The following is a 23,046-nucleotide window of genomic DNA, read 5'->3' as shown; positions in this document are numbered from 1 at the left end:
GCAGGCTGTACTTTCCCTGTATTGCAAACATAACATTTAATTTGCACCCCTAGCATTGCAACCTGGTTTGTCCACGTCGAAATTTAGATTGATTTTAAGGGGGAAATGTATCAAACCTTCTAAAGGGTGGGCAATCGAAAAAGTCCATAGCAACCAATGAACATCAAGGTTGCATTTATCAAATACATTCTATAATGAGAGGTGGAAACTGATAGGTTGCTATGAGCAACTTCTCCATTCTTTAGAAGGTTTGATACGTCTCCCCCTAAAAAGGTTCCCTACTGTGTTTCATAAGTGAGGTTCAGAATATAGAAGTGATGCCATGGCAATAAGTACTAATATAATCTCCTTATCACAGGCTGCAATTGGATGTCGCACTGCGCAGGTTATTATGCAATACTGCATCCTGGCCAATCATTATTGGTTTGTGGTGGAGGCGGTCTACCTATACAAGCTTCTTATCGGTGCAGTGTTCTCCGAGAAGAACAATTACACTATATACCTGTATCTCGGATGGGGTAAGTGAGTAATGGGGATGGCTAAGGCTGACCCCATAGAACAGAGAAGCCAATGGAAAATCATTACATAACCAATCTCCTGTGTACTGAAATGTTAAGTTCCCATTACTGTTCCTTTAAGTTTACCAGTTTACAATAAAAACAGAAAATTCTATTAAATTACATGTTAAAAGTCAATGTAATATACATCGTGCTGTATAATGTATAAGATGAGTTTTATGAAGCGATTTAGTCAATAACTCTCATTTGATTGCTGGGAGCAGCCAATAGGTTATTTTTGTAAGTTTATCAGCATTCTTGCACCCCCCCCCCCACCCCCCTCCATCCCCCGAAGAAAAATAAAAACAACCCTAAAAACAAACCAACTGTAGAAAGTGATATGAAATGTGCTCAGCATGCCATTTCCAAGGCAAGTTTAGTTTTCCATCTCCCCACGTGCACATCACAGGCCCCCAAATATCTGGCACAAAGAATAATGGAGTGAGGCATTTTGGAGAGATAGAGTATGGCTCGAGGGCCATAGAGAGTGTGACCGGGCCTGGGTAATATAGGGGGCGTGATCTATTCATGGAGGTGTGGTGATGCCCCTTAACATATATGAAAAAAAAGCATAAGCCATGGGCCCCTCAGCCAGGGACAGATCAAGGGACCCACAATAACTCTGCACAAAGCAGCAGGTGCTGGGCGGGGGAGAGAGGCTGCTGCTGACAGGTGAAGGGGGCGCAGAGGACCTGGCCCCACTGCAGACCCCTACAACAAGCATTGGGAGAGAGGGTATTTAGTACCGCTCCTCTCCCCTCTCGGTGCTACTGCATGGCCCAATTTTGCATTTAGACTAATTGGGGAGCTTAGTTTAGGATACTAGGAGAGCTCTGTTTAGGGTACAAGGAGAACTTAGTTTGCGATACTAGGAGAGCTTAGTTTGCGATACTAGGAAAGCTTAATTTACAATGCTATGACAGCTTAGTTTATGATACTAGGACAGCTTAGGATCTAGTAGAGCTTAGTTTAGGATACTAGAACTCCCTAGTTTAGTATACTAGCACAGCTTATCTTATGATACTAGCACATCTTAGTTTATGATACTGATTTCAATACCAACCCGTTGTTATGAGTCACCACTGTGAGTTATTCCTGTCTGCATTCCAGCTGTTGCTTAGCAACTTGGGCACTGGCTGCTACATGCAGCAATACACCTGTTTTGAATACCTTGTTACCGGATTCCAGCCTGATGACTCTTGTTATTGGTCTGCCTCCCTTTTATTAGGCATTCTAGGGATTTCCTGCCTGCCGGTAATATTCCTTAGTTCCTATGTCCTAGTGAAGCCTGTCACATGATCGCTGTGCCCTGTACAGTTCCCAGTCTGTCTGTTCCTGTGTCCTGGTCTGTCTGTCCGAGTCCTGCATCCTCGTATCCTGCCTCAGTCCTCAGTGTGCTGTCCCTGCTAGTCCTGCACCCATGCCCTGTTGGATCTTACCCTGTACCTGCCATGTTCTTGCAGTGGCCCTCCAGTCATTCTCGTGCATGGTTCTGATCCATATCCAAGATCCAGTCAAGTCTCTGTGAATATATCCTTCCAGTCCTACTTCCTTACACATCCAGCCTGTGTGTCTGTGGATGCTTTCTGTAATAAAGTATATTTACTCCAGCCATGCCTGTAAGTCACAAGCCTGCAGCATATCCAGAACTCAAGCTACATCTTGCCACTGTGTGTTATTACTGACTGCAGCCTAGTCACTATTCATCTAGCAAGTCTCTGCATCAAAGTTTAAGCTGCCAGTACTCTGCTTTCAATCAACACACACTAAGCAACTGGTTGTTCCCAGCCGTTAACCACCTCATTACTCCACTTATCATTGTTCAGTTACCAGTGCCTATTTAGTCCGGAAATCTACAGTCATCATAACTTGTCAAGCCTGTCTGTAGGTACCATTCCAGTATCCTGCTAACCTGACCTGCAATTAACTCCTGCTTTGCTGTCTATCTGGTTATCATCCAGTCCTTCTGTCTTCAGTTACACCAGCCTTATCTGCATAACCCAGCCAAAGTTTGTTGTTATTAACCCCAGCCTTGCCAAGTCATCCTGTGTCCAGTCCATCTGTAACTAACCCTTGCTTTACCAGCTGCAACATTAAAGGCTAATCACCTCGTGGTCTCCAGCTTATTGTGTAAGCCCCTACTGCTGGAGGTAAAGATCCAGGGGCCCACCTAAGTACCAGTGTGCATATCGAGCACTAAGGGAACAGCAGGGGGTTGCTATTGGCAGAAGACCCTCTTGGTGGCTCTAGGGGTCTCACACACATAGTGCTGGAATTCCCTAACACCCGTTTAGAATACTAGGGAAAACTAGAAGAGCTTAGGTTATACTGCATCCTAAAATTTGAATCCAGGTTCTCTCAATGTTCTTTACTGATTCAGACAGTTAAGAACTGGAGGTGACAAAGGGGACGCAGAGCACCACCTATTGGGAGCATTTATTCCAGGAATAATTGGTTATGGGAGACACTGTGCTAACCGCATCCCATTGGAAGATATGAGAGGGAGCAGGGCAGATACAATGATTACAGACATCCATATAAAAAATGACTCTCTCTCTTCTAGGGACTCCAGTTTTGTTTGTGGTTCCCTGGATGATACTGAAGTATCTGAATGAAAACAAAGAGTGAGTGGGAACTGTCAATGATGAATAGATGATACAGCGTTATAATGAACATTTCTGGCTTTCTAGTATTGAAACAACATTACTGGTGACAGACTTGTTAGATGGCCAGAACCAGGTTTACATTCATGGCTGAACCCCCCCCCCCCCCCCCACACACACACACATACACACACATACACACACACACACCATGCCCGCTAATCCCACCACACCCAACACTGCAGAAGTGCACAGTGACAATCTTCCTTAAGGCCCATACACACGGTGAGATTTGGGCTATTCCCGATTCTCACTATGCGACAGGGGCTAGGTCGGCATCGCAAGCACATAATGAGTGTGCTTGCGATACTGACTATGTGCGGTTTTGGCTAAGTGTCAATTTTGACTATCTCTTCTATAGAGATAGTCAAAATTGACTTGCCTGCACAGTCTATCTAGGCTTGTGATGCCGACCGCGTATCGGCATCGAATCGGGATCGCAAGGTGACTTATACCTTGTGATCTGCCCTAACTTTTGTTACAACTTTGACTATATCATACCTCCCAACTTTCTAAATAGCGAAAGAGGGACGCTCGCGTGGGAAGTCGCAAGTGCGGGCCCAAAAAGGGGTGTGGTTTATTGAAAGGGGCGTGGCTTAGTGGAGGACCCATGATCGCGAGCCACGCCCCCTCCGTGAGCTGCTGGCATGCCTCCTCTCCTCCTGTCTCCAGTGAATAGACGCTGTGCGCATGCGCACAGCGTCTATTCACCGCTGCTCTGCTAAGCAGGGCAGCGATGACAGGAGCCTCCCGACTGCCCCCCCACCGCGGGACACTGCGGCCCGCGGGTGGGACAGCGGGACAGTCCCCAAAAACCAGGACTGTCCCACGAAAATCGGGACAGTTGGGAGGTATGCTATATAGTCAAAATCGTAAGAAAATATCTCATCTTGTGTACACACCATTACACCTTATGCATATGGAAGAAATATGTGAACATATCTCCTGCAATGAAAAAAATTATTACCAGCTACAGTATATAACCCCCCTTCCCCCAACAGGCCCCCTCCCACACCCTCACTCCAGAGGAAGAGACGTGAAAGGGGCAAGGTCTCCCCTGCATACTGCCTCCTCGCACCTATCTCAGTAATATATTTGACACTCAGTTTTGGGCCTGGTGGGAGTATGTGCTATAACATATTTGTATTTTATGCACATTGGGGGTAATTCAGACCTGATCGTAGCAGCAAATTTGTTAGCAGTTGGGCAAAACCATGTGCACTGCAGGTGTGGCAGATATAACATGTGCAGAGAGATATAGATTTGGGTGGGTTATTTTGTTTCTGTACAGAGTAAATACTGCCTGCTTTATTATTTTCTACACTGCAATTTAGATTTCAGTTTGAACACACCCCACCCAAATCTAACTCTCTCTTCACATGTTACATCTGCCCCCCCCTCCCCCGCAGTGCACATGGTTTTACCCAACTGCTAACAAATTTGCTGCTACAATCAGGTCTGAATTACCCCCATTGTTCCATCTGATCGCCTTCTTCTTTTACCTCCTATCAGCCATCAGTTAGTTCTGACATTGTTAGATGCGTAGTCGCTCTTTTTCCAGCTTTGATTGGCTGAAATCTCTGTTACAGATGCTGGGCTCTGAATGACAACATGGCATACTGGTGGATAATCCGCATCCCCATCCTGCTGGCCTCTGTGGTAAGTGACAACACTCTCGACCTCTTACACGTGCTGTTTAGTAAATAACTCCCAAGTTTTACTTCTCAATCTAAAGGTCCATACACACTTAACGATAAAATGAGCGACGTCGCTCATTTTCCCCCTCCTTGAGCGACGTCGCTCATTTTATCGTCAGGTGTGTATGCCGCCAGCGACGACCGATGCGCGGCCCTGCGGGTCGGCAACGATCATCGCTGTCGGTAGGGCATGCATGAAGGATGTGGACTGTCGTCCACGACCTTCATGCAGGGCTGGCGGGGGCGTGACGTCACTGAGCGATATGAGCGGTCATATCGCTCAGTGTGTACATGCAGCCGCCGACCGGCCGGCCCGGGAGGGGGAAACATAAGACGATGTCGCTCACAGAGCGACATCGTCTACTGTGTATGGGCCTTTATACATATATTCATGGATGGAGGATGGATGGTACTGGACGGAGAACTGAGAGATAGATCCAGACCTCCCACCCAATGGATCTGTATGTGCTGTCTGTGTCACCCTGTGGAGGTGCAGTTACTGAGATACAGCTGTGGTGCTGGCTACTATATAAGAATACTGATTATTCATCTGTAATTTGCTGCCGGATTTATCTCTCCTTAATAAGATATGACACTTGTGATCAGTTTATCCTTTGTAAAGTTATTTTCTGCTAATTAATGTTATTAAAGCAACATTGGTGAACACTGATAACTGACTGACTGATGGATTGACTGATGGATTGATTGATTGATTGATTGATTGATTGATCGATCAATCGATTGTTGGTTTGTTATTAAGTAGGTACTGCTGATTTGTCATTTGTTCCACACATCACATCATTTCAATTAATCTTTATATCATACTTTTTTTGATAGCTTGTTTTGCCTAACTGATTGCCTACAAACAAGCATTTTAATGATGCACCATAGAGCATGCATCTAGTTTCCCTTCGTGGAGAGGATCTTTCCCATAAGCCCCTGGGTCCATGTCACAAACTATTTGGAATAGTAACCAGTGGTGAGCAGAGCGAGACATCGAGCCTGAAGCGTGTCGAGCGAAGCGAGACCGCGAGGGTCCAATGGTGCATAGAACAAAAAAAACAGCCTCAAACAAACGAAGAACGGAGAAAAGATTTATGCACTGTAAAGGCGGAAGTTCTCTACTGCCCTCTCGTTATGTCACTTCCTAGTACTGGTCACGAAAGGGAACATAGACACAACCGATGCAGCATGGGAAACTGATTGCCTTTTCTTCATACCCGCCTTACAGGAGATGTGCAGGGGAGGACAGGGCAGGGTGCTTAGTGACACTGATTTCATCATAAGCCCCTCCCCCCTACACTCAGTGTTCCCTGAGCTACTCACTGGGAAGCTCAGTGATGTGGCCAGAGCTTCATCATAATACAATTTGCGTCATTACATCACATTCCTTCTCACCTTGAAAGCAAGTGAGACTGTTCCAGGAGAACTGACTCCCTCCAGTGAGTCTGTAAGGAGTGGACTCACCTTAAAAAAAGGAGTTTTCCCAAAATTCCAGTGCAGTAGGTAACTAGGTAGCACACAGAGGCAGGGGGAGTGTGCGCTGGCGGAGTTACCGCTAAGAGAGCCGGAGGTGAGAATAGATTCTTGGATACAGAATTATTTTGTAACTCACAATTAGGTTATTGTGACTCAAAATGTACTTGTATAGATGTGTCTTCATACATCCATCCTCAATACGCCACGCAGTGCGAGATCCCTAGTGGGAGTGATCTGTCAGGACCCGTACTGCTAGCTTCGGGCGACTAGGACGCACAAGGAGACTGTGTTGATTAATGTGATACATGACACTTGTATATCTGTATGTTACAGGGGGGACGATTTATTAAGCCTGGTGGAGTGATAAAGTGGAAGGCAGGGGCGTAGCCAGAATTTTGTGGGCCCCATAGCAACATTTTGAAGGGGCCCCTGTTCCAGTGGTTCTAGAGAGACACTTCTCTGCAGCAGTTGTTGATTTTATGCCCTATATTAGTGCCCTAGTTCATTTTCTGAACCATAGTAGAGCCTTATTTAATGTTATGCCCCATAGTAGAACCCTAGTTTCCTTTATGAATCGCAGTAGTGCTTAAGTTCACCCTATGTCACATTTCAGAGCTGCCAGTGCACATTATGCTGCACAGTACCCGCAATTCACATTATGATATATAGTGCTCCCCGTTCATATTGTGCCTCATTACGGTGCCCCGGTTCATATTATATAACATTAAAATGCCCTCCAGTTTATTTTATGCCACATTACAATGAGCAGGTCCAGGGGCATACCTAGATATATTGCAAGCCCCAATGAAAAAGTTTTAAAGAACCCTACGTTTCACTCAATGGAGAAAAATGTATATATATAACACATGTAACTTTGACAGGGAAGGTGGCCCATCTCAGTTCTGGGCCCCATAGCAGCTGCACTGCTTGCACCTATCGTAGCTATGCCTTTGGTGGAAGGTGATAAAGCACCATCCAGTCAGCTCCTAACTGTCATTTTTCAAATACAGCCTGTGACATGGAAGTTAGAAGCTGATTGGCTGGTACTTTATCACCTTCCACTTTATCACTTCACCATGCTTAATAAATCTGCCCCAGAGTCTGTGTACGGAGCACAATGGAACTTGTATTGGAGAAAAGCTGCGGCTGCTACATTCAGAGACTCAGTCGCACACAGATATACAAGTGTCACATTACTCAGCACAGACTCCGGTTGCATTATAGGAACATTGGGGGTCATTCCGAGTTGTTCACTCGTTGCCGATTTTCGCTATACTGCGATTAGTCGCTTACTGCGCATGCGCAAGGTTCGCAGAGCGCATGCGCTTAGTTATTTTACACATAAGTTAGGTATTTTACTCACGGCATAACAAAGCTTTTTCATCGCTGTGCTGATCGTAGTGTGATTGACAGGAAGTGGGTGTTTCTGGGCGGAAACTGGCCGTTTTATGGGAGTGTGCGGAAAAAGGCAGGCGTTCGAGTTGTAAAACGCAGGAGTGGCTGGAGAAACGGGGGAGTGGTTGGGAAAACGCTGGGTGTGTTTGTGACGCCAAACCAGGAACGAAAAGGACTGAGCTGGTCGCAATGGCAGAGTAAGTCTGGAGCTACTCAGAAACTGCGGGGTAATCGTTACGAGAAAATTAGCGAAGCTTTCGTTCGCTATTCTGCTAAGCTAAGATACACTCCCAGTAGGCGGCGGCTTAGCGTGTGCAATGCTGCTAAAAGCAGCTAGCGAGCGAACAACTCGGAATCACCCCCATTGTGTGGCAACTAAGAAGCATTTTCACCAAAAAAGACACCCGACTCTAGCAGAGTCTCACGGGACCTGATGCACCAGGAGGGCCTGTTTGGCACGAATGCAACAATGACGTATGAGGACATATCTGTAGCACAACTTTATTTTGTGGCATAAAATCTCTTTTTGAGCAGGAAATAAGTCCATCTGCCTCCATTTTCAGAGGGGATAACATTATGGCCCTAATTCAGAGGCAGATGTAGGAGTGTAGCGAGACTTTTAGATCTCCATGCAATCTCGATATGCGCCCCTATATAGGGCCGGGTGACGGGGGGAGTGAAGAAACTTCACTCACTCCCCCCCCCCCCCTCCGCTGCGTCGTCCGTTGGGGACCTCAGCTGCAAATCCGCCAGTGTGTAGAGCCCTTAAGTCATTATTACATAATCCAGTACATGAGTGTCTACATCTGTCCACATGACATGACCCTTATCCCCGCCTCTCTGTGTCATCCTCAGATTAACCTTCTAATCTTCATGAGAATCTTGAAAATGATTTTGTCCAAGCTCAGAGCCAATCAGAAAGGTTACGCTGACTACAAACTGAGGTGAGGCCAAGCAATCATTTACACCTGCATCTGTTACCTGTCATACCTATACAGTGTATATTACCTGGATGGGAAGAAAACCCTCAGCAATTCTATTCTATGGATCAATGGGATTAGTCCTAATGGCTTCCTATTAAGCGATGCAATCTGATGTACCATAGATCATACTTGCCGACTTTCTGGCTGCTCTCTCCGGGAGAGAGCAGCCAGGTCGGCTCAGCAGCGGGGCGGGCAGTGATGGGGAGTGAAGAGGGGACGGGCCAGAGGCGTCATGGGGCGTGACAGAGGCGGAATGGGGTGTGGCTGCAGAAATCGCGTCACGTAAGCCACGCTCCCCGCTGTGTAATGCCGCTATTACCGGCATTATACAGCAGGGGGCGTGGCTATGATGACGCGATTCAACAAGAATCGCGTCATCGCCTGCCCGGACCGCCCACTTTACTCGCTAAGTGGGCGGCCGGGTAGTGGGGAACCCCTGCAATCGGGAGACTTGCCTGTTTTTCCGGGGGGCCGGGAGGGTCACCCGATTTTCGGGAGCCTCCCGGCCATTCCGTGAGAGTAGGCAAGTCTGCCATAGATATGTTTTTTTAATCCAAAAGACAGAGCAGCATATGGCATCACAGTGCAGCACTGTAGAGAGGTATAAGGAGGCACAGCAGCTTATCATATAACATATCTAAAGACATAAAAGAACAGTGTGTGATCTAGCCACCAAAATGTAGTGTTCAGTAACTATGTCCCAAAGTAAAAGTTAATACCTAAACAACATAAAAACTGGACATGTTAGAATATGTATTCACTGTCTGAAACAACTGGAGCATGCTAAAAAAAAAGAGGGGGGGGGGGGCTATTTCCAGTGTAATAGACACAAGGAATTGTTTTATTATGATTTTTTTTGTGTGCCAGCATATTAACCTTATTTTATGAAATCTCATATTACATTTTTACAATATTAATAATATATATACATAGCATACATGTTATATACACAAGTCCTGCCCTAGAATAGACCACAAGTTACATTGGGGGTGATGCAGCATTGCACACGCTAGGCCTACGCCTACTGGGAGTGTATCTTAGCTTAGCAGATTTGCTAACGAAAGCTTCGCTAATTTTCTCGTAACGATTACCCCGCAGTTTCTGAGTAGCTCCAGGCTTACGCAGCCATTGCGACCAGCTCAGTCCTTTTCGTTCCTGGTTTGACGTCACAAACACACCCAGCGTTTGCCTAACCACTCCCCCGTTTCTCCAGCCACTCCTGCGTTTTGCAACTCGAACGCCTGCGTTTTTCCACACACTCCCATAAAACGGCCAGTTTCCGCACAGAAACACCCACTTCCCGTCAATCACACTACGATCAGCAGAGCGATGAAAAAACTTTGTTACGCCGTGAGTAAATTACCAAACTTTTGTGCTAATTTACTTGGTGCAGGCGCTCTGCGTACATTGCGCATGCGCAGTTTGCGACTAATCGCTCCGTAACTAAAAAAAATAACTAGCGAACAACTCGGAATGACCCCCATTGTACAATAATTCAGTTTGCATGCAGTGGCCCCCTGTGGTCATAAGTGGTACTGTAGCCTTTTTGTGCATTTCTTTCAATTAATTTCTGTATTTCTTAATAGACCTACACACTGGCAGATAATACTGCACGATAAGAACGTTCTCGTTCATTAATGAATGAGAACTCGTTCACATCGTGCAGTATGTAGGCACCAACGATTAACGATGCACGGCCCCGCACTCGTTAATCGTTGGTGCCCCGTCGCTTCTGCATGCAGGCCAATATGGATGAGATTTTCCATATTAACATGCAGTGCTATGGAGCCGGGTGACGGGGGTAGTGAAGAAACTTTCCCTCCGCCGCCGGGTCGCCCCTCGGCCGTATCCGCCGTCGGGCAGCTTGGCGGCGGATCCGCCAGTGTGTAGGGCCCTTTAGCTTGAGGCAATATTATGCACTCATTTTTTCCCCTCTAAACATAACAATGAATAATGTATCGCTACACAAAATTATCCTTTACATAGCAGAAATTCATATTTAACGATGTAGGGGGAGATGTACTAAGCAGTTTTAAAAATGGAGAAGTGAGCCAGTAGAGAGGTTGCCTAGAGCAACAAATCGGCATTGATGTAACATTTATAATTGGTTGCCATGGGCGACTTCTTCACTGGCTCACTTCTCCATTTTTTTTCTTTTAAAATAAATTCTTTCTTTTTAAATTTTCTAAAATTATAGCAGTCACCGGTTGTGAAAAAGTTAACAGCCAACATTGTGTCCACCAGAAGATGATATTGTTGTACAAAAAATATATACATAGGCAGTCGGTATAACCAAGAGCATAAAATCATGTAGGAAGACATCAGACTGCGGAACACAATTATCAAATATAGTGACCTGATAACAAAAATAATAACTCTAACATATAAAAACAGTATTATATGCTTCTCTCCTTTTATCACTACTCTCCCCCTTAGATATTTTTTTTTTATATTTATAGACAACACTGCTGAGTTGGTGATATACATATGCATATTTTATGCATAAATTAAACTATACATTATTTAATGAGGTGAAAGTGCCACCATATATATATATATATATATATATATATATCCCATCCACATTACTAAGCAATTAGGGATTACTGGAGCACAAATTGATGGTGAATATTGTTAGGATAAAAATTCCTCTGGCTAGCCTGCAAAAGAAAACTATGCAACTACCATGGTAACGGTTGACCTAGACAATATGCATCCATATACTGTATATGTATGTATGTATGTATGTATGTGTGTGTGTGTGTATATATATATATATATATATATATGTATATGTATGTATATGTATATATATATATAAAAACAAATATATAACCAAATTGCGCTATTAATCCGCCTTAGACCTAATAGTCCTTATGGAGGATCGGCTGCTAATCTCCAAATAGGTCCTCCTGCCAGTCGAGAACCAGGTGGTTGAACACTGTAAATGGATGTATGGAGAGCGCTCTTATCGTGTAGTTATATCTCTTTAGCTGTTCTTTCTCTCTAGGACAGTCCTTCAACTTTTAGCTTTGATCACAAGAAGATGGATATTTCTGCAAAAATACCCTCACACCAGATTCACCCAGATAATAACATCACTCGTTAGTTAAAACTTCCATGAAATTTATTATTGATAAAATCCTCTTATTTTAAATGGATGACTCTTACATATATATATTCCTTCCCTGCAATACATAATTCTGGCATGTAAATGGGAAAGAAACGGGAGGATTATGGGTAATTAGCTGGACATCATTCGGAAACCTTCATCAGAATCTACAGCTTTGATGCTGAGTAAAATGTAAATGTGATGTATATAAATACACATTGCTATAGCCTATAGTTCATTAGCTAGAATTGTAGAAATGTATTTTGTTATAATGCTCATTTTCTTCAGTTTTCGTTTTGCATCAGTAAAGCCCTGCCGCAAAATCTGAGACTGACAGAGGATATGTGTATTTATTTCAGGAGTCTATGCATGGCCAGAAATACAATGGGCAGCTGAAAGAGCCCCTGTATTGTATTATTATCTTTTATTTATACGACAAGGGGTGCCAAGAGAGGGGGAGGAGCGGGATTGCTGGTGGGGCCCACCCATAGTCTGGGGACCACAGTACAATGCAAAGCCCATAGTCTGGTGATCACAGTACAATGCAGAGCCCATAGTCTGGTGACCACAGTACAATGCAGAGCCCATAGTCTGGTGACCACAGTACAATGCAGAGCCCATAGTCTGGTGACCACAGTACAATGCAGAGCCTATAGTCTGGTGACCACAGTACAATGCAGAGCCCATAGTCTGGTGACCACAGTACAATGCAGAGCCTATAGTCTGGTGACCACAGTACAATGCAGAGCCCATAGTCTGGTGACCACAGTACAATGCAGAGCCTATAGTCTGGTGACCACAGTACAATGCAAAGCCCATAGTCTGGTGATCACAGTACAATGCAGAGCCCATAGACTGGTGACCACAGTACAATGCAGAGCCTATAGTCTGGTGACCACAGTACAATGCAGAGCCTATAGTCTGGTGACCACAGTACAATGCAGAGCCCATAGACTGGTGACCACAGTACAATGCAGAGCCTATAGTCTGGTGACCACAGTACAATGCAGAGCCTATAGTCTGGTGACCACAGTACAATGCAGAGCCTATAGTCTGGTGACCACAGTACAATGCAGAGCCCATAGTCTGGTGACCACAGTACAGTGCAGCTCCCATAGTCTGGTGACCACAGTACAGTGCAGCTCCCATAGTCTGGTGACCACAGTACAGTGCAGCTCCCATAGTCTGGTGACCACGGTACAATGCAACATCCATAGACTGGTGACCACAGTACAATGCAGAGCCCATAGTCTGGTGACCACAGTACAATGCAGAGCCCATAGTCTGGTGACCACAGTACAATGCAGAGCCTATAGTCTGGTGACCACAGTACAATGCAGAGCCCATAGTCTGGTGACCACAGTACAGTGCAGCTCCTATAGTCTGGTGACCACAGTACAGTGCAGCTCCCATAGTCTGGTGACCACGGTACAATGCAACATCCATAGACTGGTGACCACAGTACAATGCAGAGCCCATAGTCTGGTGACCACAGTACATACAGCACCCATAGTTTGGTGACCACAGTACAATGCAGAGCCCATAGTCTGGTGACCACAGTACAATGCAGAGCCCATAGTCTGGTGACCACGGTACAATGTAGAGCCCATATAGTCTGGTGACCACAGTACAATACAGAGCCCATAGTCTTGTGACCACAGTACAATGCAGAGCCTATAGTCTGGCGACCACAGTACATACAGCACCCATAGTTTGGTGACCACAGTACAATGCAGTGTCCACAGTCTGGTGACCACAGTACAATGCAGTGTCCACAGTCTGGTGACCACAGTACAATGCAGAGCCCATAGAGTGGTGACCACAGTACATACAGCACCCATAGTTTGGTGACCACAGTACAATGCAGCGCTCATAGGGGGTAATTCCAAGTTGATCGCAGCAGGAATTTTGTTAGCAGTTGGGCAAAACCATGTGCACTGCAGGGGGGGGCAGATTTAACATGTGCAGAGAGTGTTAGATTTGGGTGTGGTGTGTTCAATCTGCAATCTAATTTGCAGTGTAAAAATAAAGCAGCCGGGGCGTGGCTTGACAGCAGACCCGAGCAGATGTGTTGAGCTGGAGCTCCTGCCTTGGGAACAAATTCTATATTAATTACACTGTTCCCTGGTGATTTGGGGTACACTCTCCCGCATATCGGAGACCCCCTGCAACAGATGGTGAGGTTTGTGGAGCCGACGGACGTATCCTGCAGATATATGAGGTGCGGCCTACCAACTCTTCAGAAGCAGGGGCCTCAATTTGTGCACTGCCCGAAACAGAAGACCCCCAGCTTCAACTTACTCCCTGTTATGCCCTTTGGCTCTCCCTGCCGCCCTTGGGTTAGCCCACAGCTGTGAGAGGGTAACCTGCTGTGTGGGCCCCCCCATTTTTACAGCTCCCTGCGACTGTGGTCTGCTGCCCCTCTAGAGACCGGGGACTTGAGTGGCGAGACTGCCCGAAAACGAGCTCCGTAGGCGCGGTGCGGCCCGACGGAGGCTCCTGACGGCCTAAAGACATCTCCCCCACCCGCTGTGACCCTTCCTGCTGCCTCTATACCTCAGCGGGATCCCCCTGGAGACCCTCCGGCCGATATCCCTGTGCCGCGCTGCCTGTAGCATCCTCCGGTGGCGCACGGCCTACACGTCCTCCGGGAGCCGGGACCTGGAGTTTGGAGGCTCCCCGTCGCAGACTTCCGGGAGGCGCGGATTGCGGCTATCTGGGGCCTGGACTGCATACCCTGGTCCCCGCTGGTCTCCACGCTCCCCCACCACCCCTCCTACAGCTCCGCCCGGGCTCTTACCAGAGGGGGTATCCCCAGGGGGCCTCTCTGCTCCTGTGCCCTGTGCTGAGACGGCCATCACCCCGTCTCTGCTGACCTGGTATCAGAGGGGATTCTCCTTGCTGCTGCCTGAACAACAGCCTGCCTGACCTGCACAAGTACGAGCTCCGGAGCCACCTGGTCGCCGCCGACCTCGGCGCCGCACATTGGGGGTCAGCTGCACTATTATTACAATTATAGAGCCACCAGCTCCTGTCTCTCCCCCCCTGATAAGGCATAATCCACACTTGCCTCAGCCTGCAGGGAGTCAAGCTTCTGGATAGCAATATTTCAGGGCAGCTCCTGTCCTTTACACATCACCCGAGATGATGACCTGATACCGCAATTTGTCCTACCTGGACCGCGACAACTTTCTTAATACCCACTGCACCCTTTTTTTCTGTTCAACATTCATCTGCCAAGCAGCGTCTGTGTCTCCTTCTTCACGTCTGTGCCGTCCCGCTTATCCTATTAGTCCACAATGGCGCAAAAAAATAAAAAAAATTCACAGGCCCCCATAAACTTTTTTGGGCCAAAAGCCAAAGGCCCTTCTCCTCCGGCATTGCTCACAGACCCTCCTTCCTCCCCCTGCTCATCGGAGACGGGTATAGACCCGCAGATCCAAGCAGTTATGACAAGTTTACTTGAGGGGGTCCAGTCTGCCTTTAAGCAAGAACTCTCCACAGCTATTGCCGACTTCAAATCTGACCTCACGGCCCTTGGCAATCGTACGGACGCTCTCGAATCTAAGACGGACGACCTCTGCCGCTCTCAGCAACGTCTAGACTCGGAACTCTCTAGACTTCAGGATGAGATGGAGGATCTCAAGGAAAGACAAGAAGATCAAGAGAATCGCTCCCGTCGCAACAATTTGCGTATTCGCAATGTAGCGGAGTCGATTCTTACCTCGGCCCTACCGTCCTTTTTGAAAGACTTCTTTCAACATGTATTGCCTGACCTCTCTGATAGCGATTGTATTTGCGATAGGGCCCACAGAGCGCTCCGAGCGAAACCAGCTTCTTCACAACCACCCAGAGATGTCATAGTACGTCTGCATTATTTTCGCTCAAAGGAACGGATCCTAATGTCTGTACGAGACTCCCCAGTGATTGACTTCCGGGATATGCAATTGCAGGTCTTCCAGGATTTAGCCCCGTCTACTATCCAGAAATGACGAGATCTCCAGCCCGTTACTAGGATACTACGGCAGCATCAAATACGGTACAGATGGGGATTCCCTTTCATGCTGCAGATTACAGTGAACAACTCCACCCACTCCGTTAAAACTTTAGCACTGGGTCAAGATTTGTTGACTAAGATGGACCTCCTCCCTGTACCGTCATCTGACAGCGAGACCGCCTCTTCCTCCGGTCAACAACACCCTCGGATCCCACCGCCTGAATGGACAAGGGTGACCCGTCATCGCAATGGCACTACTGGCCCTCCCTGATCCTGGTGGACACTCTTGCCTACAATACGATAGCTCTCACTATTCTAGAGATATGTCTCCTCCTTAATTGTTCTTTGTTGGCTAGTGGGGGCCACGGCCCCCATCTTACTTCTTACTTCTTCCATTCAACTGTTATTGGTTTTGATTCGGCTCCTAGAGCTTTGATATTGGTTGTATGTTGAGCCTAGCTCTATGTTATTGTGCTGGGATGGCTTTGCTTATCCTGATTTTCCCTTGTCTCATTCTCCTTCCCCCATTTCCCCCCCCCTTTTGCCCCTGTACCCCTCCCTCTTTTCCCTTGTCCCCCCCCCCCCCCCCCCCTTTTTTTCTCTCTCTACGACAGTACGTTTTGTCTTTTTTCTTTAGTGTGTGTTCTGGGTTATATTGCTGAATTTTCGGCTGCTGCCGACATAACTGTTGCGGTCCAGAAGGACCTGGTTTTGTTTTTTTTCTGCTCCCACTACCCCCGTGCTCCCTTTATCTGCGATTAAGTTTATAATGTCTATTATTTGTGTAGCAGTCCTTGATTGGGACCCTATGTTTCAGGGTTTTTTCCCGTATGGGTTCTCTATCACTCTCTCTTTCTCTATATCTCTGCTCCTCCTTTCTTGCTTTCCCTTTACTTCCTCTTTCTCTCTTCCTCCCCGGGATGGGTCTCCGTTGATTCTTTTCCATTCTCTGGTATCACATGGCTCTTAAGCTGTTCTCTGTAAATGTTAACGGGCTTAATTCTCCCAAGAAACGTACAGTGATGCTGTCCACCTGTAGGAGGGAAAAAGCTGACATAGTCTTCCTTCAGGAGACCCATTTCACTGGTACTCACTCTCAACTTCAAGGTAAGCAGTTTGCACAAACCTTTTTTGCCTCTGCTGATTGTAAAAAAAGGGGGGTGGCTATACTGATTCATCGTAATATCCCATTTGTACATATTGCAACAATAGCTGACCCCGCAGGCAGGTACATTGTGGTAATTGGTACACTTCGCACAGAAACCCTAACACTTGTGTCTGTGTATGCCCCGAATAAAGGTCAATCAATTTTTTTCCGCACACTCTTTCAGCGTCTTAACAGAGTAGCGCAGGGCCACATTATTTTAGGTGGGGATTTTAATACTGTGATCGATCCCCTCTTAGATAAATCTAACCCTCCTAAAAACAAGAAGGAAGCATCCCCGACTGAGGCCTCTCTCACGTTAATTTCCTCCCTTACACAGCTTAATCTGAGACATACCTGGCGTCTTAAACACTCCACGGCTAGGGATTATACTCACTTTTCTGCACCTCACCAACATTATTCCCGTATCGACATGATCCAAGTGTCACAATCACTCACAACACTGATCTCTGATGCAGGTATCACCCCTTGCTCATGGACGGACCATGCAGGGGTTTATAGCCTCATAGAAATCTATAGAACCCCTAATAAAGCACGTAAATGGCGTCTAGATGACACCCTTCTTTCGCATCCCTCCACTCTTTTAGACACCAAATCAACTTTGGAATTTTTCTTCAAGGAAAATACCTCCCCAGAAGTATCTCCTAGTCTGGTTTGGGAAGTGCACAAAGCTACTATCCAAGGTCATTTCATGTCCAAGGCCTCTGCTATACGTAAGAAAGCAGCACAGGAAATTTCCTCATTAGAATCAAAAATTTCTGCCTTCCTAACCCAACATAAAAATGCCCCGAGTGACTCCCTACGCTCCCAGAATGATAACCTCAGAGGTCAGTTAAATGCTCTTTTATCGAGACGCGCAGCTGCTATACTACAGAAGCTCCGTCAGAAATTTTATGATAAGGCGGATAAAATTGATAGTCTCCTAGCTAACAAATTGAGGAGCAAACGTGATATGGGAATGATAGAAAAACTTCACTCCAATACATTAAATATGCCTACTTATGACCCAAAGCAGATGGTAGAGGAATTTCGGGAGTTTTATAGCTTCTTATATAATCTTCCTGCCCCTCCTCTCTCCTCTGATGGTCCAGAGGGTATATGATCGTACCTATTAAACACCCCCCTGCCATGTCTGACAGAGAGACAGATCTCTCTTCTTAATGAGTCCATCTCGTTGGAAGAGACGGTTGCCGCTATCAAATCTATGCGATCGTCAGCCGCACCTGGCCCAGATGGCTTCACCGCCCAATATTACAAAACTTTCCATGCAGAATTGGCAACTTATCTTACCTCGCTTTTTAATAAAGTTTTAGAGGGGGCATCGTTCGCAGCGGCAACTGTGCACGCTGACATTATTGTGATCCCGAAACCGGAGAGAGACCCCACACAATGTTCCAATTATCGCCCGATATCATTACTAAATGTTGATCTTAAGATTTACGCAAAAATTTTGGCCAATCGACTAGCTCCCCCGCTTACGCAGTTGATACACCCAGACCAGGTGGGCTTTATTTCTGGCCGTCAAGCCTCCGATAATACCAGGAGAGCTATAGATCTGATATGTTCTATTCATAAACAAAAACTACCCTCATTGCTTCTAGCACTGGATGCCGAGAAGGCTTTTGACAGGATATCTTGGTCCTTCACCTTCTCAGTACTCCGAAAGATGGGCTTCTCTGGCAAATTTCTAGAAGGTGTCTCAGCGCTTTATAGATCCCCTACTGCCACGGTTTCTGTCAATCGCCTCACCTCCGCCGTTTTCGGAATCACTAATGGCACCAGACAGGGATGCCCGCTCTCCCCCCTACTATTTGCCCTGGTTATGGAGCCACTGGCGGCAAGGATCCGAGCTAATACAGATATAGCTGGAGTGCGGGTAGGCCATTCTGAGCATAAAATTGCATTATACGCAGACGACGTCCTCTTGTCCCTTGGATCCCCGACTCAGTCGCTGCAGCCGCTCCTCTCTGAAATTGACCTCTACTCTAAGCATTCAGGTTATAAAATCAACACGAGTAAAACCGAAGTATTGAATTTTTACATCCCTGGCCCGGTCAAACTCTCTTTAGAAAAATCCTTCCCATTTCAGTGGCATAAAAAAAAGATTAAATATCTAGGCATTTTCCTAACACATACCCACTGTGAAGACCTGGAGTATTAGAGCATAAACTCAGAGTGTACTCCAGGACTTCTGGGTCAGGTCACGCAGACAGGAGACAGATAAAGATATAACAATATATTTATTAGGTGTTTACTTAGTACAAGCTCTCTAAATCAACTATAAGATAAACACAGTTGAAATTAACCCCAGAACAACAGGTCCCAATAAACAGCAGTTTACCGTCAGACTTCCCAGCACTTTCCCACATGCTCTTGTCCGGATGTAGTATAATTGTGGAGGATCACAGGAGTTTCAAGCAGTGTTCATACAGCAAATCCAGAGAAAAGTGGGTAATCCAGTAGCCACAATGCTCCCAGGCCAAATCCTCAGCACACTAGCAGGAGCTGAGACTCCAGGACTAGTAGCTTTTAGAAGCCAAACTCACACACACCTGGTGATCTCTTGCCTTCCCTTTTTAAACAACATTCTAATTTCCACCACCAAAAGTCCCTCCTGATTGGAAGAGTTCCATGAAGGTCTGTAAAAGAGATGAGTCATGAGGAGATCCCCCCTGCTGTTCGCATGCCCCAGTGTCTGACTCAGTCCTAGGGGAGAACAATGGGATCTTGACACAATTAATCCCTTGGTGATGGGGGAAGATAGCCAGTCACTCCCTGTTTTATCCTTTTATAGTCATACAGTATGTGACCTCAGAGGGCTCCAACTGCTCCCAGCTTCCTGCTATAGGTGTCTAGTGACTGGTCCAGCATAACACATCACACCTGGCCCTGTTTAAGAACAATAGCTACTACAACATAGTCAGAATGGACCTTGGACAGTATATTCTGTCACATACCTCCCTCTTCTTAAATCAAGGGAGCAGGGTTGGATCCTTTTCCTGGACCAGCCATGTGACCTTTACCAGGTGCGATGCTGTTTCCTTCTTCTCTCCTAGATAATCCATCAGCGTTGGTATGCTCACGCCCCTTTTTGTGAGAGATGGAGAAGTTAAAACTTTGCAAGGCAAGACTCCATCGTAGTAATCGCCCATTGTCCCCAGCTGTCTTTTGTAACCAATGAAGTGGATTGTGGTCAGTCACCACTGTAAATTCTCGTCCATAAAGGTACGATTGTAACTTTTTCAAGGCCCACACAATGGCCAGGCATTCTTTCTCAATGGTGGCATAAGCCACTTCCCGATCCACCAGTTTACGGGACAAATATACCACAGGGTGGTCACGGCCATCCTCCCCCACTTGGCATAACACTGCTCCCAAACCACAACCAGAGGCGTCAGTTTGAACAATGAACTTCTTGGAGAAGTCGGGGGCAGCTAGTACTGGGGCACTGGAGAGGGCTTCTTTCAGGGCCACAAATGCACTCTCACACTCAGGGGACCATGCAACCTGTCTAGCATATTTCTTTTTGGTCAGGTCAGTCAAAGGTTTGGCCAATGTGCTGTATTGGGGAACAAACCTCCTATAGTAGCCAGCTAGTCCTAAAAATGCTCTTACTTGTTTCTGATTGGAAGGTCTTGGCCAGTTTAGAATGGCTTCCACTTTAGCTGGCTCTGGTCTAATTTTACCCCCTCCCACTCGGTGACCCAGATATTGCACCTCAGCCATTCCTATTTGGCATTTATCAGGACGGATGGTTAACCCACCCTGCTGAATACGCCTGAGGACCTCGGCCACATGTGATAGATGGTCTTCCCAGCAAGAACTAAATATAGCTATGTCATCTAGGTATGCTTGTGCAAAATCCTGACACCCTTCCAGCATTACATCTATAGCTCTTTGGAAAGTGGCCGGGGCATTCTTCATGCCAAAGGGCATCGCCAAAAAATGATAAAGCCCAAATGGTAAACGCAGATTTTTCTTGGGCCTCAGGACTTAAGGGGACCTGCCAGTATCCTTTACTAAGATCTAGAGTGGTTACATAGGTTGCTCCCCCTAATCTCTCCAACAACTCTTCCACCCGGGGCATGGGATATGCATCTGTGACAGTCACCTCATTCAAACGTCGGTAATCCACACAGAATCTGGTGGTCCCATCCTTCTTGGGAACTAACACTACCCCGGCTGCCCATGGACTATTGGACTTCACAATAACCCCTAATGCCAGCATCTCATCAATCTCCCTTTTTAGGCTGCCTGCTACCTCAGGCGTGACTCGGCATGGTTTTTGCCGGATGGGCTTGACCTCCCCTGTATCTACCACATGCTGAGTGAGGGTTGTGGTCCCTGGAATACATGTAAATTGCAAAACCTGGGCCATTAACACCTCCCCCATGTCCTGACGCTGGGCAACACTAAGTTTTTCCCCATATTGGACTGCCTCCAATCCTATGCCCTTCTTGCATTCCTCTAACAAATCAGGTAAGGGGTCTAACTCAGGGGCCTCCATGGGGGGACAACATACTACCATTGCTGCTACATTTCTTTCCACATAAGCTTTGAGATGATTAATGTGGAAATTTCTGACTTGTCGGCCAGCCTTATCCAGGGCCACAATGTAATTCACTGGGCCTGATTGTTTTACCACAGTATAAGGGCCATCCCAGGTAGCCTGTAATTTATTCTTACGTACAGGAATAAGCACCATTACTTTCTGTCCCTCGTGTAATTCCCTGAGTCTGGCATTCTGATTATACCATTCAGATTGGCGGGCCTGTGCCCCTTGGAGATTTGTTTGTGTTAAGGCCATTAACCTCGCCATCCTTTCCCGCATCTGTGCCACATACTGCAGGATGGGTTGACCATGATCAATAAAGCTTCCTTCCCAGCTTTCACGGACTAGATCTAGTGGTCCTCTGACCCTGCGGCCATACAACAATTGAAAGGGGGAATATCCAGTAGAGTCTTGTGGCACTTCCCTATATGCAAACAGGAGCTGCTGTAGTGCATTTTCCCACTCCCTTCCCTCTGACTGCACATAAGCCTGCAACAGGTGTTTGAGGGTTCTATTAAATCTCTCACATAATCCATTAGTCTGTGGGTGATAGGGGGTGGTCCTTAATGGACGTATTCCCCATTTTTCCCATAATGTCTGTAACAATTCCCCCTGAAATTGGGCCCCCTGATCCGTTACAATCTCTTGGGGATAGCCCAGTCTACTAAATATGTCACTCAGGGCCTGAGCTACATGCTCTGCATCTATAGAGGAGAGTGCTACAGTCTCGGGATATCGAGTTGCAAAGTCTATGAGGGTCAGAATATATCTTTTTCCTGAATGACTAGGAATCTTAAGAGGCCCGACTATATCTACGGCTACCCGCTGAAAGGGTTCCCCAATTATAGGTAAAGGATGTAGAGGGGCTCTTTGTGGTACACCTCCTAACCTCTGACAGGTATCACAGGAGGCTCGATAAGGCTTCACATCATGGGATACCTTGGGCCAAAAAAAACTTCTCAAAACTCGAGCAAGAGTTTTCCTGACACCAAAGTGTCCAGCTGCTGGTATGTCATGGGCTAAGGTCAACAGCTGCTGTCGATATCTTTGGGGAACCACCAATTGCTTTAAGGCACTGCCATGGTCCAGATCCTCACTATGAAGAGAAATTCTATACAACAGCCCGTTCACCCATCCTACCTTATACCCTTCAGAGTCAGAAAACCCACTATCTGCTGCACTTCAAAGTTTGGCTAAGGTGCGATCAGTTTTCTGTAGCTTTCTGAATTCACTTCTATCTACCTCCCCCAAGTCAACTACAGTACTCCTATTTCTAAACATATCCTTCTCAGTGATAGGCATACTCACCACCTGTGGATTGGGTTCAGAAGCAGTAGTGTGTTGGATCTGAGTGAGAGTGGGCCCCAGGGTGGACGAAGATGCAGAGTTTGTCTCTGTTGAGAGGGTCATTCTCCGGGCTTGGTTCCTGGTCACCACTTGAACAAA

The 23,046-nt window shown here is 46.5% G+C and overlaps 1 protein-coding gene across 1 annotated transcript in view; it reads left to right on the top strand.

Moving 5' to 3' along the window:
- Positions 1-23,046, top strand: part of LOC134945475 (glucagon receptor-like) — a 221,346-nt gene that overhangs the window by 112,161 nt on the left and 86,139 nt on the right. The window contains exons 8-11 of the mRNA XM_063934788.1: positions 359-518; positions 3,121-3,181; positions 4,810-4,879; positions 8,647-8,735. Coding sequence (XP_063790858.1) covers positions 359-518; positions 3,121-3,181; positions 4,810-4,879; positions 8,647-8,735 — 380 coding nt within the window. The remainder of the gene's footprint in view (positions 1-358; positions 519-3,120; positions 3,182-4,809; positions 4,880-8,646; positions 8,736-23,046) is intronic.

Source organism: Pseudophryne corroboree, chromosome 7 (assembly GCF_028390025.1).
Source record: "Pseudophryne corroboree isolate aPseCor3 chromosome 7, aPseCor3.hap2, whole genome shotgun sequence".
Lineage (NCBI taxonomy): Eukaryota > Metazoa > Chordata > Amphibia > Anura > Myobatrachidae > Pseudophryne > Pseudophryne corroboree.
The sequence above is the reverse complement of the archived record's forward strand: the minus strand, read 5'-3'. Positions and strand labels throughout refer to the sequence as shown.